The 14,860-nt window shown below is 34.4% G+C and overlaps 1 protein-coding gene across 13 annotated transcripts in view; it reads right to left on the bottom strand.

Annotated features, from left to right (window-relative positions):
- Positions 1 to 14,860, bottom strand: part of CPED1 (cadherin like and PC-esterase domain containing 1) — a 290,477-nt gene that overhangs the window by 130,567 nt on the left and 145,050 nt on the right. For 9 of the 13 annotated variants that reach the window (XM_058297272.2, XM_058297277.2, XM_058297278.2 and 6 more), the window contains 4 exons: positions 11,959 to 12,029; positions 11,117 to 11,167; positions 6,436 to 6,622; positions 5,245 to 5,413 (listed from right to left, as the gene is read on the bottom strand). In XM_058297272.2, coding sequence (XP_058153255.1) covers positions 5,245 to 5,413; positions 6,436 to 6,622; positions 11,117 to 11,167; positions 11,959 to 12,029 — 478 coding nt within the window. The remainder of the gene's footprint in view (positions 1 to 5,244; positions 5,414 to 6,435; positions 6,623 to 11,116; positions 11,168 to 11,958; positions 12,030 to 14,860) is intronic. The other 4 variants (XM_058297280.1, XM_058297273.2, XM_058297276.2 and 1 more) reach the window with 1 other exon arrangement.

Genomic DNA, 14,860 nt, shown 5'->3' with positions numbered 1-14,860 from the left:
GGAAGCTTAATTTCATATGTATAGGCACCGGGGATGCAACTAGAACAGCCTCTAATTTAATTTACAGTATTTCATCTCTAGAGTTCAACCCTTAGTATATAATGAGGGTATGATGGTTGTTACCAGAAAAGAAAAAGAACAATTTTGAAAGACTGAAAGTCTGTACATCTTATGATGATATATCCATTAAGTTTTTAGCTTAATCTGGAAATTCTCAAATATCTGAGAATTGACAGGAAATTAGAAGTTGTATCGTTCTCTATTTCTTTGTATTATCACTGTCATCAATGGTATCACCTTACAGTGAAATTTAAAAACCCTTGTGAAATTAAACATAAAAAAGAAATAAGGGGAAGTTTTCTGGATTAGAATTTTAACTGGAGCCTATGGTGAGAAAATGCTGCCACTGCTATTGATAATTCATGAGGCCGCTTGTGCCTCGTTAAGTGTCTAAAGTAATCCATATGTAAAGTAATGCCACATCTATAAATTCACTTGTTTAGTAGATTACAAAAGAAAAGCTCCATAGAATCAGCACTTATTAGACACTATTCCATGTTATAAAATATAGTACTAATGTGGGACTCCACATAAACTTTAAATGAAGACCTTCTGGAAAGTTGTCTTTTAAATGACTGAAATCCTTTTCTTCAATTATCTGTAGGATATATCCTATAGGGATTTTCTAATATTTTTCTCCATATTACATAATTTTAAAAATCCTAATGCACTCTACTGTATAAGATAATTGCATAGTAAATAGCTTATTTCTGATCAATATAATATTTGAAAAGGAAAGCATGCCTTAAAAGATAATACATATTTTTCTACTAATACTTTATTCATATTCCATATATTGCAAATCACACAAATCTTAAGTACACAGTTCATTACATTTCTGTATATTTATACACCATCAATTTATATATGTAACCACCATTCAGATCAAGACATAGAGAATTTACCCAAAAAAGTTCCCTCATGCTCTTTCCCAGGGGATACTCACACATTCCAGGCAACCACTATTCAGATTTATGGCACTGAAATTAGTTTTGACTGCTCTTGAACTTCATGTCCGTAAAATACAGTATGTCTTCTTGTGTCTGACTTTCTTTACTCAGTATAATGTTGGAGAGTCATCCATGTTTCTGTGTATCAATAGTTCATTTATCTTTAAATATTAGAATAGTATTGAACTGAATTTGTCTATGTCCTTTTCTATTTGAATTGTTTCCATTAGGAAGATTTCTTGTATACACTTTTGATGCACATATGATTTCATTTATCTTGGGTATGGATCTAGGAAGGGAAATGCTGGGTCATAGAATATAGGTATGTTTAGTTTTACCAGATACTGTTAAAGTTTCCAAAGTGGTCATTTTACACACTCACCATCAGCATATGAAAGATTCAGTTGCTCCACGTCCTCATCAACACTGGTTATTGTCAGTATTTCAGTTTTTCCATTGCAGTGGGTGGGTAATGGTAAGAAGCTGAGTATCTCTCTATGTGCTTCTTGGCCATTGGGCTATCCTCTTTTTTGCAGTTTCTTTCCATTTCAGCATCATAATTTTCTGAGTTTTCTTGACATTCTGTTTCTTCCTAGATCATGGATGCTGCATACCCTTGCAAAACACCAGAGGGCACCAAGACACTTAGGATCTACCCAGCCGTCTGGCTGCCAGTGTCCTCTGTTGCCTTTTGCCTCTACTGGTCCTACCTAAGGACTCCTGAGTTTTGTGAAGGGGATTTTCCTTGATTGTCTTCCTCAGGGTGGGTTCTCCTGCAAGCAGGCCGTGCTGCCCACACCATTCTGGAGGGTGGTAGCACCTGCTCCCTCTCTTTGGTCTCAAGAGGGTTACTGCCCATGTCAGCTGGGCCTGCGATGCACTTGACTAGGCAACCAAAAGCAGACAGACAGGGAATGGCAGGCTTCCGGGGTCTGGAAACCTGCCACAGTCTGTAAAATCCAGTCTGATGGTAGATGGAGGAGACCAGGGCCTGCAGGTCTGCACCCCTTGAATGAAGGCAGCCTGTGTGGGGCAAAGAGCTGGGGCGCCACTCCCACTCTTGGCATGTGGCAGGCCGCAGTACCTCCTACTAATCCAGCCGGAACTCCCTCAATATTTTCATCAAAGGAATTTGCAATGTCAATAGGAATACCACCCATTTTATTAACATCAGAGAAACTTAAAAAGTCATGTAGTACAATTTCCCATCTGCTTCTTGCCAAATAGATGTCCAGCTGATGATTGTATATCTCCTGGGTCTGGTAATATAACACAGGCAAACTTGGATTTGAATCTAAGCCCTGCCACTCACTGTCATTGTGAGCTTGGGCATTTTTTTTTTCAACCTCTCTGTTAGGCTTTCTCATCTGAAACCTGGGACCAATATTAGAATTTAATCCATAAGACTGCTATAAGAATTAAAGAGATTTTAAGTATAAACTACTTAAGACAGAGCCTGACACATAAGAAGTGATCTTATTATATTTCTTTGGTCCGTTTTGGCTTTTAGATTACTCCTTTATATAATTTGGGTAGAAACTTCTACACTGGAATCCCACTTTTGGATTCTGGAGTGTTTTCCAGGGAGAGAGAGAGCATAGATGGAAGCACTTCTGGGAAACAGTGAACAGGCAGTTTAGCTGGAGCATAAAACACACTCTGAGAAATTATGGGATGTGAGGCTGGGAAAATGCATTGGCCAACATGAGGAGAAGTGAAAGATGGATACTGGGGAAGCTTGGAACATTTTTGGCAGAGAAAGTCCATGACAGGAGCTCTGCCAGAGGGTGATGAAGATCAAACTGGCAAAACTGAACTGGAAGAGGTAAGGCAGACATGGGGAAGCTAAGTAGGAAATTATTTAGTATTTTAGTATTTGAATCAACAAGTAATGAGAACTGAACAAAGGTATGACATAGGAAAGCAAAGGTAGTGATAAAATGGAGAGAAATGGCAAACCCTGCAGATCCCACCTCAACCATGTCCCATCATGCCATCATTCCCAACACCTTCCTAGACAATGAATATTATTAGGATCAGCCGGGCAAAGGTCGCTCCACTTGAGACCAAGGAAGAAACAGATATACCAGAAATATATGCTGGTGTAAAAGATTTGCCAGAAGGATTTACATTTACATGGACACTTTGAAATAGAAACAAACAAACTCAAATTAAACTATGAATACTCACAAAATGGGTTTTGCAATTAGAAGAATGAGTGAGTCTCCTGATATTTAAGTTTAGAGGTGAACCAAAATATACAACTGTGCAAATAATTGTGGCTAGCACAATTGTGTTTCAAAAGACATAGCAAAAATGAAATAGTATAACTCCACCTGGTGGCACCTTGAAAGTAAAAGTACATTTTTTCCATGCCATAATTAGGAATTTTCTTCTTTTTAACTTTTATTGGTTATTTACTCCATATCAAAACCGAGCTTACTGACCAACTTAATAATATAATCACCTATAGAGACTTGAAAAATATTAAATCAAAATTAAAATGAAATTTTTGGTGCTCTTTAAGTAAAAAATAATTTCTGTTGTAACCATCAATATTCTGGGAAAAAAATTCATACTAACCATCATCCTTTCCTCAAAGATGGATTTATTCTAGGAGTTAGTTCCTATCTAATATACTGTATAGGATAAAGAAAAACCACAAAACTATATAGGCAAAGGTGAGAACACTTAGGTTGGAAACTATTATGCACACACAAACATACCCACATATTTACACAAAAACACACTTTCTTCTAGGTTATCGGTACTTCCTTTACAAATATTTCTGGGTGACTTTATTACTTGTTTCCCAGTTGCAAAAAAAGACAGAGATATAGCAACCTGCAGAAAGAAACTGGAAAAGTTGACAACCAAGAGAACTATATTTTGAAATCTTTTCCATAGTCTAGCCCAGTGTTCTTCGATTGTGTCCCACATAAGAAACGTTAATAGCTACTCTATTAAAAGAGGGTCAAAGAGTTTTTAAATGCTGCAAACTACACATTCCTTTGGAAAGACCACCATTGAAATTAGTAGATGAAAGTTTGGAGAAGTCCGATAATAAAGAGATATATTAACTTTTTAAATCCATTGTTTCAATAAACTTATTCGACCATTAATCCCTATTCTACTTTTTTTCAGTGCACTTATCTATATCTTTCCAGATAATGCTTCTGTTCTGTTTTAGACAAATTTTAGACCAATGTTAAATTCCTTTTGATTTAGTGGTAGTTCATCATAAGGTAGAGAAATAGGTTTTCTTGAAAAAAAAAACACAAACCTCTCAGTATGGGTCCTCTTACAAAATAGCATTTATCTTTTGGGAATAAATGAAACAGTGGTAGAGGCAGGGAAAGAATATCATATCTGGCCACTCAATTTAATTAAATATGGTATCCATATACTACTCACTGAGGTCCAGTTTGCCGTATCTCCCTTTTCTAACACTCTCTACTTCAAAGACCCCCAGTAATACATTAGACCCTTTGACATGACATATTTATAATTATACTTTCTTAGTGGATTGATATTTATGACAGAGCACCAATTACTCCTTCCCCGGAATTACCTGTAGTAAGGATATTTGACTTCAGGAAGTGTAGAAGGTATACATAGAATTTTTTAAAAGGCACAAAGAGAGGAGAGAACCACCAAACAAGACTAAGACTTTGGTAATATTTGCCATCTTCCAAAATCAACAGGGCTACAAAATTGTATGTGTTGCTAAGAGAAACTATAGTCTGTAAGAATGATTAGGTTATGACAAGTGAATGAGAAATATATCCTCCCCATGCAAATTTAATTTCATTCAACTGTTATCCCTTCAGTGAAATAATTTCATATTTTCCTCTCATTTCACTGAATCTAGTTTAAAATTTCAAAAGTAGATCCAGGGATAAATCCAAGCAAAACAGCACAATTTAAAGGGAAAATGTGAAACCAATTTCATAACTGATTGTGAATACTCAGACATTTCTTTAAATACAAACCACAGTAAATCTACTGAACACAGTAAGTGCAGGGAATAGTCACCAGACTAAAAAGAAAACCACTCACAATGATGTGCTTCAGATACCTGGCTGGGACTCTTCTGTTTTTGAAATGAGACCACAGTTTGGATTTAAAAGCATGATTTTTAAAAATAATTTTCACTCAGCATTTTTCACCTGGGCTAACAGATCATTCCCAAGTCAACTCAAGCAACCCAAGTGGAAATGTAAAATTCACTTACCTGCACAAAGCCACATGCTGTGAAGTCCTCAAACAAGGGCAGACTTGGACGTTCTTCTCTGTAGACAGTGAGTCTGTACATAATCAGGGACTCACCCTGTGCTGGAGATTCATCCACAACAAGCACTGAGATTTTGTTCATTCCTAAGCCTAGAGGGCAATTGGCAAAGCTGGAGTAAGAAGGGATGAGTGGAGAGAGAGAGAGAGAGTGAGAGGCATTTTGAATGGGAAGACATTTATTCAGTCAAAACTGGTTCATTCAACATTTTAAAACTGCCTTCTATTTGCATAGAAAACAGGTAAGTTTCATAAGAAACTCAACCTATTTTAAAAAGAACTATATCTCTGTTTCCCAGTGCTTTGCTATACTGAGTCACGTCAAAGTAAGTCAAGTCTTCCATCAACTAAAGGAAATAAAGTGATTTTTATTCACCATCTCTCAGTGCCATAAATTATTTAACACTCACAACTCCATACAAAAACAATTACTGTCCCTATTTTATAGTAGACACCACAGCAAAGAACTGGTAAACAAATTGTCTAAAGTCATATGGTAGAGTCAGGGTTGGGACCCAGGATGGCCTGACTTGAATCTTCTCTTTGTACTAGACTCACCCAACTTCAGGGAGGCAGAGTGCATTTCTTTCCCCATAACATGGAAGCATGAGTCTCTTCCTTGCCAACGATACGAAATGTAATAAATTTTATCTTGTGTTCAAAATTAAAATAACAGAACTGGTGACTCCCAAAAGAGTCAATAGAAAAAAAATCTCAGTGGGACTAGGAAAGTGTCACTATGTCCACAAATTTGTCACGATCCTGTTTACTAAGTAATCCACCCCTGAATATCTGAAAACTTGAGGAGTTAGGTTGGGATAGAAAGACAGTCCTGCTCAGAAGGATTATAAGATTAACTCTTCAAAATCTAAAAACATGAAAACAATAAACAAAATTTCCCTTAAAAGATTCTCTTTAATATTTCATATAATAAGATCCTCTCTTTTTACACATTTTAACAAAGATTAGTTACAAAGATTACTAATTGATTCAGTAGAGAACTGTGTTCTCTTTAACCACATGACACCTGGGAAGAGGCAGGATTTCGGCTTTTCTGAACCACTTCTAAAGCTTGCATCAAATGTCTGCTTCCCACCATGATGACTCAATTTAGCCCCAGTTGGCATCCCCATACCTTGGCCCTGCCCGCTCATGCAGGTGCACTTTGCACTGACACTTAGAAGTCTCTGCTCCAATTGTCACTGTAACCACATCAAATGGGACTTCAGAGTAATAATCTTTGATCTTCGGGTTAAATTCAGGATTTAGTTCCAAATGTGGATGAGTGAAGATCTGCTTGAGATGACATACTGTGTCTTTATCTATAAAATAAAACAAAACAACGACCAAGAAAATACAACTGTGAAATGGATCAACTATTTTAAATCATATATGATTAGGTAATTTTTTTTATCATTCTTTTGAACAAACTTTAGTGATCACTGCTGGCTTTTGATTCAGCTCTCTGGTCATATTTGGTTTGTGACTTCAGCTGGATTTTCTATTTGGCAAATTTTGTAGAATTTGCCTTATTTAACAGCTGTTGACTTCAGTTGGTGTTATGCAGATGATAATTTTTGCTCAGTTCCTGAAAGGTTAAAGATGCATAAGATGGAAAAATGTCTCTCCAGTGGATTGCTAACATTTCTATGGCATTTATGGCATATATCAGGCAACTGTGTAAACAGGAGCAATGTCTCCGTGTGGGCTAGTAACAGCAGGGAACAAGCAATGAGAAAAATTCTTAATGGGGAGTATCATTAAAATGCCACTTAATCGATATAACAGCTTATGGGCAGTAGGGTGGAAAAAAGAATGTGAACTCCAATTTTTTAACAAAGAAACCATGAGGGTATCCTGAAACCTTTCCCTTCCCAGGCCACCTTAGCCAGGGAAAGCACCATAAAGTATAAGAAGGAAATCCTATACTGTGCTTAAGCCTGTTGATTTTAAACCATTTTTTAAAAAGTCTTTCTATTTGGTAGCCAATTTTTTTTTTTAAAGTATCTTGGCAAGAAAAATGAAAAATAGCCTTACAGGCATATACACTAGCCTCTGCTAAATTATGTTCAGTGTAAATATTTGGAATAAACAAATTTGCAAAAGAAACTGGGCAAATGTTTTTCAAAGAAATAGCAACAAGAATTTCGTTTGTAAATACTTTTCAATAGTCAACAAAATTCCAACAAAGATAAACAGAAAATTCTATAGAAATCAGTAGAGTGGAAGAACCCTTGCATTTTCTTTAAATATACAACATAGCAATGAAAACAGAATTCAGGTAGCTATAAAACTAAATTTAAAGATGGTAGAATTTCCTATTAACTGTTACATCTTCCTTTACTTTTACACAGCTATCACAATTATTTTTCTAAATTCAGATCTGACAGTCCGCCTACAATTTTTAAACATTTCTCATCACCTCGAGAGTCAAGTCCAAGCTCCTAATATGATAACAAGGCATTTCACGATCTTCTCCTTGTCTTCCTTTCCAGCCTCATCTCACATTATATCTTGGACTTTGTGCTTCAATAAATCCAAAACAATTTTTTTTCTTTGATGGACATGAAGATGTGCTTACAGATTCATGGCAATAGATACTACTGTCCATATGGATGTTCTATTCTAGTTCTGAGGACCAGGTCTCAGTATAACCATATGACAACAGTTAAACACACACACACACATAAGCACAAACAACATTATTTCTGAACCACATTCAGTCTTTGGAAGAAGAAATTATAAATTAAGAACATTAATACAATAGATATACTGTAATTTCATTTTAGGGAAAAGTCTTAATGAAAAAAAAAGTTTGAATAATTCAGCAAATTGGACAAATCACTTCTTTGACTGATTTTGTTAATTGACCTAATAGTTAACAAAAGATTTAATCTGGCTGATTTATAGGTAGACTGCATATATAATTTTGAAGAACATACCAATTTCTGGAATCTTATAATAAAAGAAAAGAAATAAAAGAATGAGACTAAGGGTTGAATTATTAGAATTCATCCTGAAGAGCTTTCAATTAAAATTCAACCACCCAATAAATCCTTCATTTTTTATCAATGTTTTTTTTTTCCCAGCATTGTCTATGTTCAAGGCACTGAGATAATCACAGTAAAAAGGAATATTATGGTTGTGAGATAGCTAGAGTTCAAGGATATGGACTATGTTTAGACACAAACATTTCCTAGACAGAAAAGGAATGTAAATACTTGCACTACTCTTTTATCCCCAGAACCAACTAAACAAATAATAAACTTGCAGATATTTTTCAAAATACTAAAATAAAAGATGTACAGGCATACCTCAGAGGGATTGCAGGTTTGGTTCCAGACCCCTGCAATAAAATGAGTATCACAATAATGCGAGTCATGCAAATTTTTTGTTTTTCCAGGGCATTGAGGGCATACAAAAATTATGTTCACACTAGTCTGTTAAGTGTGCAAAACACTATGTCTAAAAAACAATGTATATACACTAATTAAAATCTGACAAAGAGACACAAAGCGAGGATATCCTGCTGGAAAAATGGCACCGAGAGATGTGCTCAACTCAAGGTTGCCACAAACCTTCAATTTGTAAAAAACACAGTAAATGCAAAGTGCAATAACATGAGGTATTGCCTGTACTTTAACTTAATAGGATACATTTTTATAAAGGTTCGCTGATAGCTAATTTCTTGGCATTTTATACTTTCACTCAATAGCGAAAATTTTCTGTGGGCCTTGCCCATTTTAACACTGAAATTCAACCCAACTCTCATGTGATGAAATATGCTATCATTCTACTAAGCAAGATTTTAGCAAGTGCTTATTTTTGGTTTCATCAGACTCTCCACCCTGGCATAAGAGCTGGTCTCAGATCCCTGCTTTTAAAGCCAATTTAGTTCTGACATATTCTGCAACTGAATCATCAGTGTTGCTGCCAACAAACACCTGGTGTCTCTTTAGCATCCTTCCCAACCCAGTCTCAACTTGTCTCAGACCAGCTTAACTTACTTAGATGTATGGAGAATCGAGCAAGAGGTATGGTGGTAGCAGGTGTTTAACCCTATTTGGCAAGTATATTTGAGAAAGCTGTTTAAACTTTTGGCTGCTTTTAATGGTTTCTTCAACCATGGAATTTTATTGCCCTCTTGAGGGATAAACATAACTCATATTAAATGCAAGAACAGCCTAGACTCCTAAAGATAATCCTACCTGTTCTGAGGCATCATCATATCAAGTTATTTTTAAAATCTTAAATCACACCATAAAAGTAGAAAGTTTAATTATGAAGAGATCCAGGTAGGGCAAGTTTTCATCAACATAAAACCATGAAAAAAGTTGAAGAGCTTATCAAACGTGTATATTCTCTATACCATGTTACCTGTGACCTGACAAAAATGAGATCATCCAGTACTATCATCTTCATTTTATAAATGAGAAAATGGAAGTCTAACGATGTAAAGTAGCTTACATGATGCTACATCTAATCCAGCCACACAGCAGACTCTCAACAAATGCTTACTGCAGTCCTGCTCTTGGTTTTCCCTGGCCCACTACACTCTACATATCAGTCTCTCAGAAGAATTGAGCAGTATCTATTTTTCTAGAGGTAAGGTACTGGGGAGAGGAAAAATGCAGGGAAGAACTGGGCAAAAGGAATATCTGTTACCTTTTTTCCTATTAGCAACACACTATGCAAAATACTGTTTTTATTTAATTGGACATATTTGTTAACTTTATTACACTCTATTATTGCATAGCCCCTCCGTCTACCATAATCTTAATGATAGTATTGAAACATATGAATAGATTAAATCAAATTTTAGAAGATACAAATTAGATTTTTAGTGGGAGCGTGTAAGGCAGAATAGCAGTTTATTATTCTAAATCAGAAGATTTCTATTTATAATAAATTATACCAAGTCTACTAATTTTATTTTTTTCAGCTTTAATGTTTTAACAGAATAGCTATTTTATTTGTTAAAGACTAAATTTTCTTAGTGCATTCTTCATACATATTTAACACTATATATACATATAAAGGTACACATTATAGAAAATAAACCTGTCAAATATAACTCTAAATTTTGCACCATATATTATAGGATATTAAGAAAATTTCAGCACTTTGGACATAGAATCTGAACACTCAGCTTCATGATTCAGTTCAACCGCTTAAGAACCCTGTGATCTTTGTAAAGTCAGGTAGATTCTCTAGAATGCTTTACTTACAAGACCACTATAATCATACAACCAGATTATAAAGAAAATTATTTATAAATATTAAGTTTTATGTAATACTCTAAAATGTGTTATTGTTATATATTTTTTCTCAATTATATCTCGATAAAAATCCATGATAAGTAGAAAATGAATTGAAAATATCAACTACTTTAAAGAAAAGTCTTCTCAAGTACTATTTATTATAATAATATAGCAGGAAAGAAATTACCATGGGATGGTGAGACCCCTAAAAATCAGTGTATAAAGCAGATGAGCTAATTTCTTCTACTTAAGTGGCTTCCAAGTCAGTACCTTAGAACCCATCAGGCTCCTCAAAATGAGCTTGGAAGTTTCTGGTGTTAAAATAAAAACTTAAAATTTAACTTTTAAAATGTTCACAATTAGAAAATTAGAAATGGTCATCTTATGCAAATTGACCACATATAGACTCATTCAGAAATCTTATAACTTCTGAGAATTTAGTTAAAATAAGTCAGCAGCCCGAAGATACCCATATATGATAAAATCATGAGTTATTCAAAGCAGGGTATGCCACATTGTTGATTATGCTACTCAAGTACTTTAATCTCAACTCACCATTAATGCAATGTATTTCTTTGGTCTCATTCATAATTTGTGGTACTGCTGCTGAAAAGGTAAATTTAAAATGAATATCATTATTAAAAATAATAAGTATATAAAGAATAAATATCTAGTAATCCCAAACAGAATAATAAAACACATTTTATTATTTAGTTTTTATTATACCATTAAGTACTTCTAAGTAAAACTGTAAGCTAAAATAAAACAAAAGAAGTTATTTGATTCAAAACCCAGAAGAATGATTCTTTAGAAGGGAAAAAATAGAAAATAGAAGTAGTTAAAAGAAGAACTAAAAATCACCATTAATTACCCTTAATACTATATGTTCATGATTCTTTTAGGTCAATTTTCTCATTTCACAATATATCATAAACATCTTTCATGTCATAAATATTCTTTCACAGTACTAAAGTTGCTTCATAGTATTTCATTGAATGACTATACCTTTATTTATTTATCTAACCCATGATTACTGCAATTGTGGTGGTTTCTAATTCTTGACATTTACTCACCATTTATGTAATTAAATCTTTGTATACATTCTTAATTATTTTCTTAAAATAAATAGCTAAGTGATATTCAGGACTATAAGAATATCTTCTAATGCTCTTCTTATAGGTTGTTAAATGACACTTTAAGAAAAGTAGTTCTAATTTATATTTCCCTATACTTTACCCAACTGTATTATTTTTAAGAAGAAAAAGATGTTCAAATTAGAAAGAAAATAGGATTTCCTTGTTTAATTTTCATTTTTGATGAAATTTTCATTTTTATATGCTTTTTGGCCAGTCAATACTTATTTTCATGTTGAAATAAATGGGACTATATCCTTTTACCTTTTTTATTTTCAATTGCATCAAATGGCACCTGTGATTTTTCAATGTTCTCATCCTCTGCAAAAGAATTCCTGCAAATGCAATGCCAAACAACTCTGGATAAATGAAATGAACAAACTTCATAGGAATTATTTCTAACACAAACAAACTTCATGGGAATTATTTATTTTTTTTATTCTGCATGGGCACTGTTATTTTGGTGAACAAAAAGAAACACAGCTTTGAGCTGGCAATCTAGCCTCAAAGGAAGTGAGTGGAATCTCATCATCACTAATCAGCAGAAGCACATTTGAAGGAAACCAGAGCCAATAGTCATCCTTCAGTCCAAAACTGAATAATCTCTGATAGCCTGGATCCAACTGAACTGATTCAGGAATACACATTCTTAATGGAATCTGGTTGGCTAATGTTTACACAGTTTTGAAGCCAGAAGCCTTAGAAACTCAGAGGCACAGTCAGAAGAACATCCATATAATCTAAGAAATATAACTATACCATGAAGGAAATGGCTTATGCCTTGCTAAGACTTATGTCCTTAAGCTCTGATTAACAGCAGTGAATCCTAAGGGTATGTTATATCTTAGTGTGCTTGCCTTGTTTTCTCTGTTGTGTCTAATTAAATGCTTGGCCAGATTGTCATTTAAGTCTTCAAATTTGGAGCCAAAATAATCTAAATTGCAGACAGAAAAATTTGCTGGTCCAGATGACATGACTTTCTTGTGCTGTTGTGTCTCCATTTCCACATCAGCAAAACAGAGAAAATAATATTTTCCTTACTTCACAGGGCTGCTTTAAGAATCAAATAAAATGTTGTGCTAAATTAAAATTTATACCTATTTATTGCCCCAGGTAATATGTTGGGCACTGGTAGAGATGAATAATGCATAGTCAATTCCTTCAAAATATAAACTAAAGATAGGAGATTAAGAAGAATCAAGAAATTAAAAATACTGCTAATGTTGGAAGGGGTGATAATCGTATTATAGTTTCATTTTTTTAAAATCTTTGTTCTTTTAGAGCTACACAAAGAAATAATTAGGAGTGAAAAATAATGATGTCCAAGACTTACTTTAAAAGAATCCCCTTCTCTTAAGGAATGAAGAAACAGTTAAGACAAGTGTGAGGTGTGATAAGTTTAATTGAAGTCCAACTTTGTGCCAGGCCAAATTTTTAAAAATCTCTAAATTCATATGAAGCAAAGACCTCAGGTGAGGCTCACAAGAAATACATAATCCTGAAATGCATACAAATTGAATTTTGGAAAAGTTACTGTCTTGATGGAATGAGACACTATGTATGTGAAAACATTCTTCAATCATTTGTATTTGTACAAATACTTGTTAAATAATGTGGATTTTCATTGAAAGCATTTTCTTAGAGCAAAGTACACGTGCAATTTTATTTTCAGGAAAGTGAAAATAAGGAGATAGTGTACCAGCATTGATTTCAGGATTTTCATTCTAATTCTGCTGGGACTTGAAAGGATCCATCTTCTCAAAACCTGCCTCCTCTACTGGAAAATATATATAATATGCATCCTTCTTGCAATATGGCATGATTATGATAATTAAATATATATACAATAATTGGTAAACTTAAAGATAATTAGAATTATCCCCATTGCAGATGCCAAAGTGACACTCAGATTGTTTAGAAACATGAAAAGGAAGCATACTGGTATTTACCATCTGCCTCCACTGCAACATTTCAGTTACCATGAGGCATGAGAAAGTTATTTTACATATTCTTCCTGAAATAATACTTGGTAGGTAGTATAATCCATATTTTACAGATGAGAAAATTGAGATTCTGAAGGGTCAAAACCTTAACCACTATAATCAATGAACTCTAAAGTCAGGATTTTTGAATCCAAGTCCGTCTGATTTTTGAAAAGGATGGCCTTTTCTACTACACTCAACACATCATTCCTAAATTCCCTCAATGGCAGGGATTCCAATCTTCTGAATTTAATATAGCTCAATTGCTTAATCTCACAACATATGTACAACTTTAGAAAAACTTGCTGGGGAGCAATCTTTCCAATGCTCACATTTCTCAAGGGAACACATTCAAAATTAGAAACAATACTGAAACAGGCTACGTGGTAAATCAAACCTGCTCTTCCCCCTTCATGATGTATGATAAAGTCTTGGATTATTTGAGTGTGTAGAAATTACAAAGTGGCTTTAAGATATGTTATATAAAACCTAACTTTCAAACATACAAACTCAAAACCCACCAGGCCTACTACTTTCGAGTATTGACGGAATAAGGATAACTTCATAAAGTCGAGGTCATTAAAGTGAGTTTTTATCCTGAGAGATGTCCTAAGAATTTTCCAAATATATGATTATATTTTTGAATTATAAAAAAAGTTTATTATATAACTGTTTTATCTCCTGAAGGAAGTAGGAAATAAAGTATAACCCAACAGGAAGTTAGAGTTAGCTAAATTTGAAGCACTTCCTGAGGGTGACTGCAGGAGACACGAATGGTTTTGGCATCTCCATTTGGTCTTTCATTTCTCTAGGAGGTTTAAAGTTTATTTCTGTTGTATTGGCAGTGGAAAAGCCAAACACTCCTTTAATTCCATCCCTGTAAGAGAGAAGCAAACAAAACTTAAGACCCTGTTTCTTCACCAACTACTGGAGTTGATAATATGTTTCACCTCTCCTGCCTTTCTTTTCACTCCTTGATCACGCCTCTTATTAAAATGGAAGTGGAAATGGGAGGCCAAGAATCTTATCTCCCCACCAAGTGTTTCCCTCTGTGAGTCTACCTTCTAATCAAAAAGTTCTAATGTTGTGCCAGTGACAGAACAAATATACAAACTTGGAAAGGTTTTGCCTGGAATAAAGTCTTGCCTTACAAACCCTCTAAATAAATACTTTACCCTCTCAGG

This window comes from Dasypus novemcinctus, chromosome 5, assembly GCF_030445035.2.
Source record: "Dasypus novemcinctus isolate mDasNov1 chromosome 5, mDasNov1.1.hap2, whole genome shotgun sequence".
In the NCBI taxonomy this organism is placed as follows: Eukaryota; Metazoa; Chordata; class Mammalia; order Cingulata; family Dasypodidae; genus Dasypus; species Dasypus novemcinctus.
This window is presented reverse-complemented; position numbering and strand designations above follow the sequence as displayed.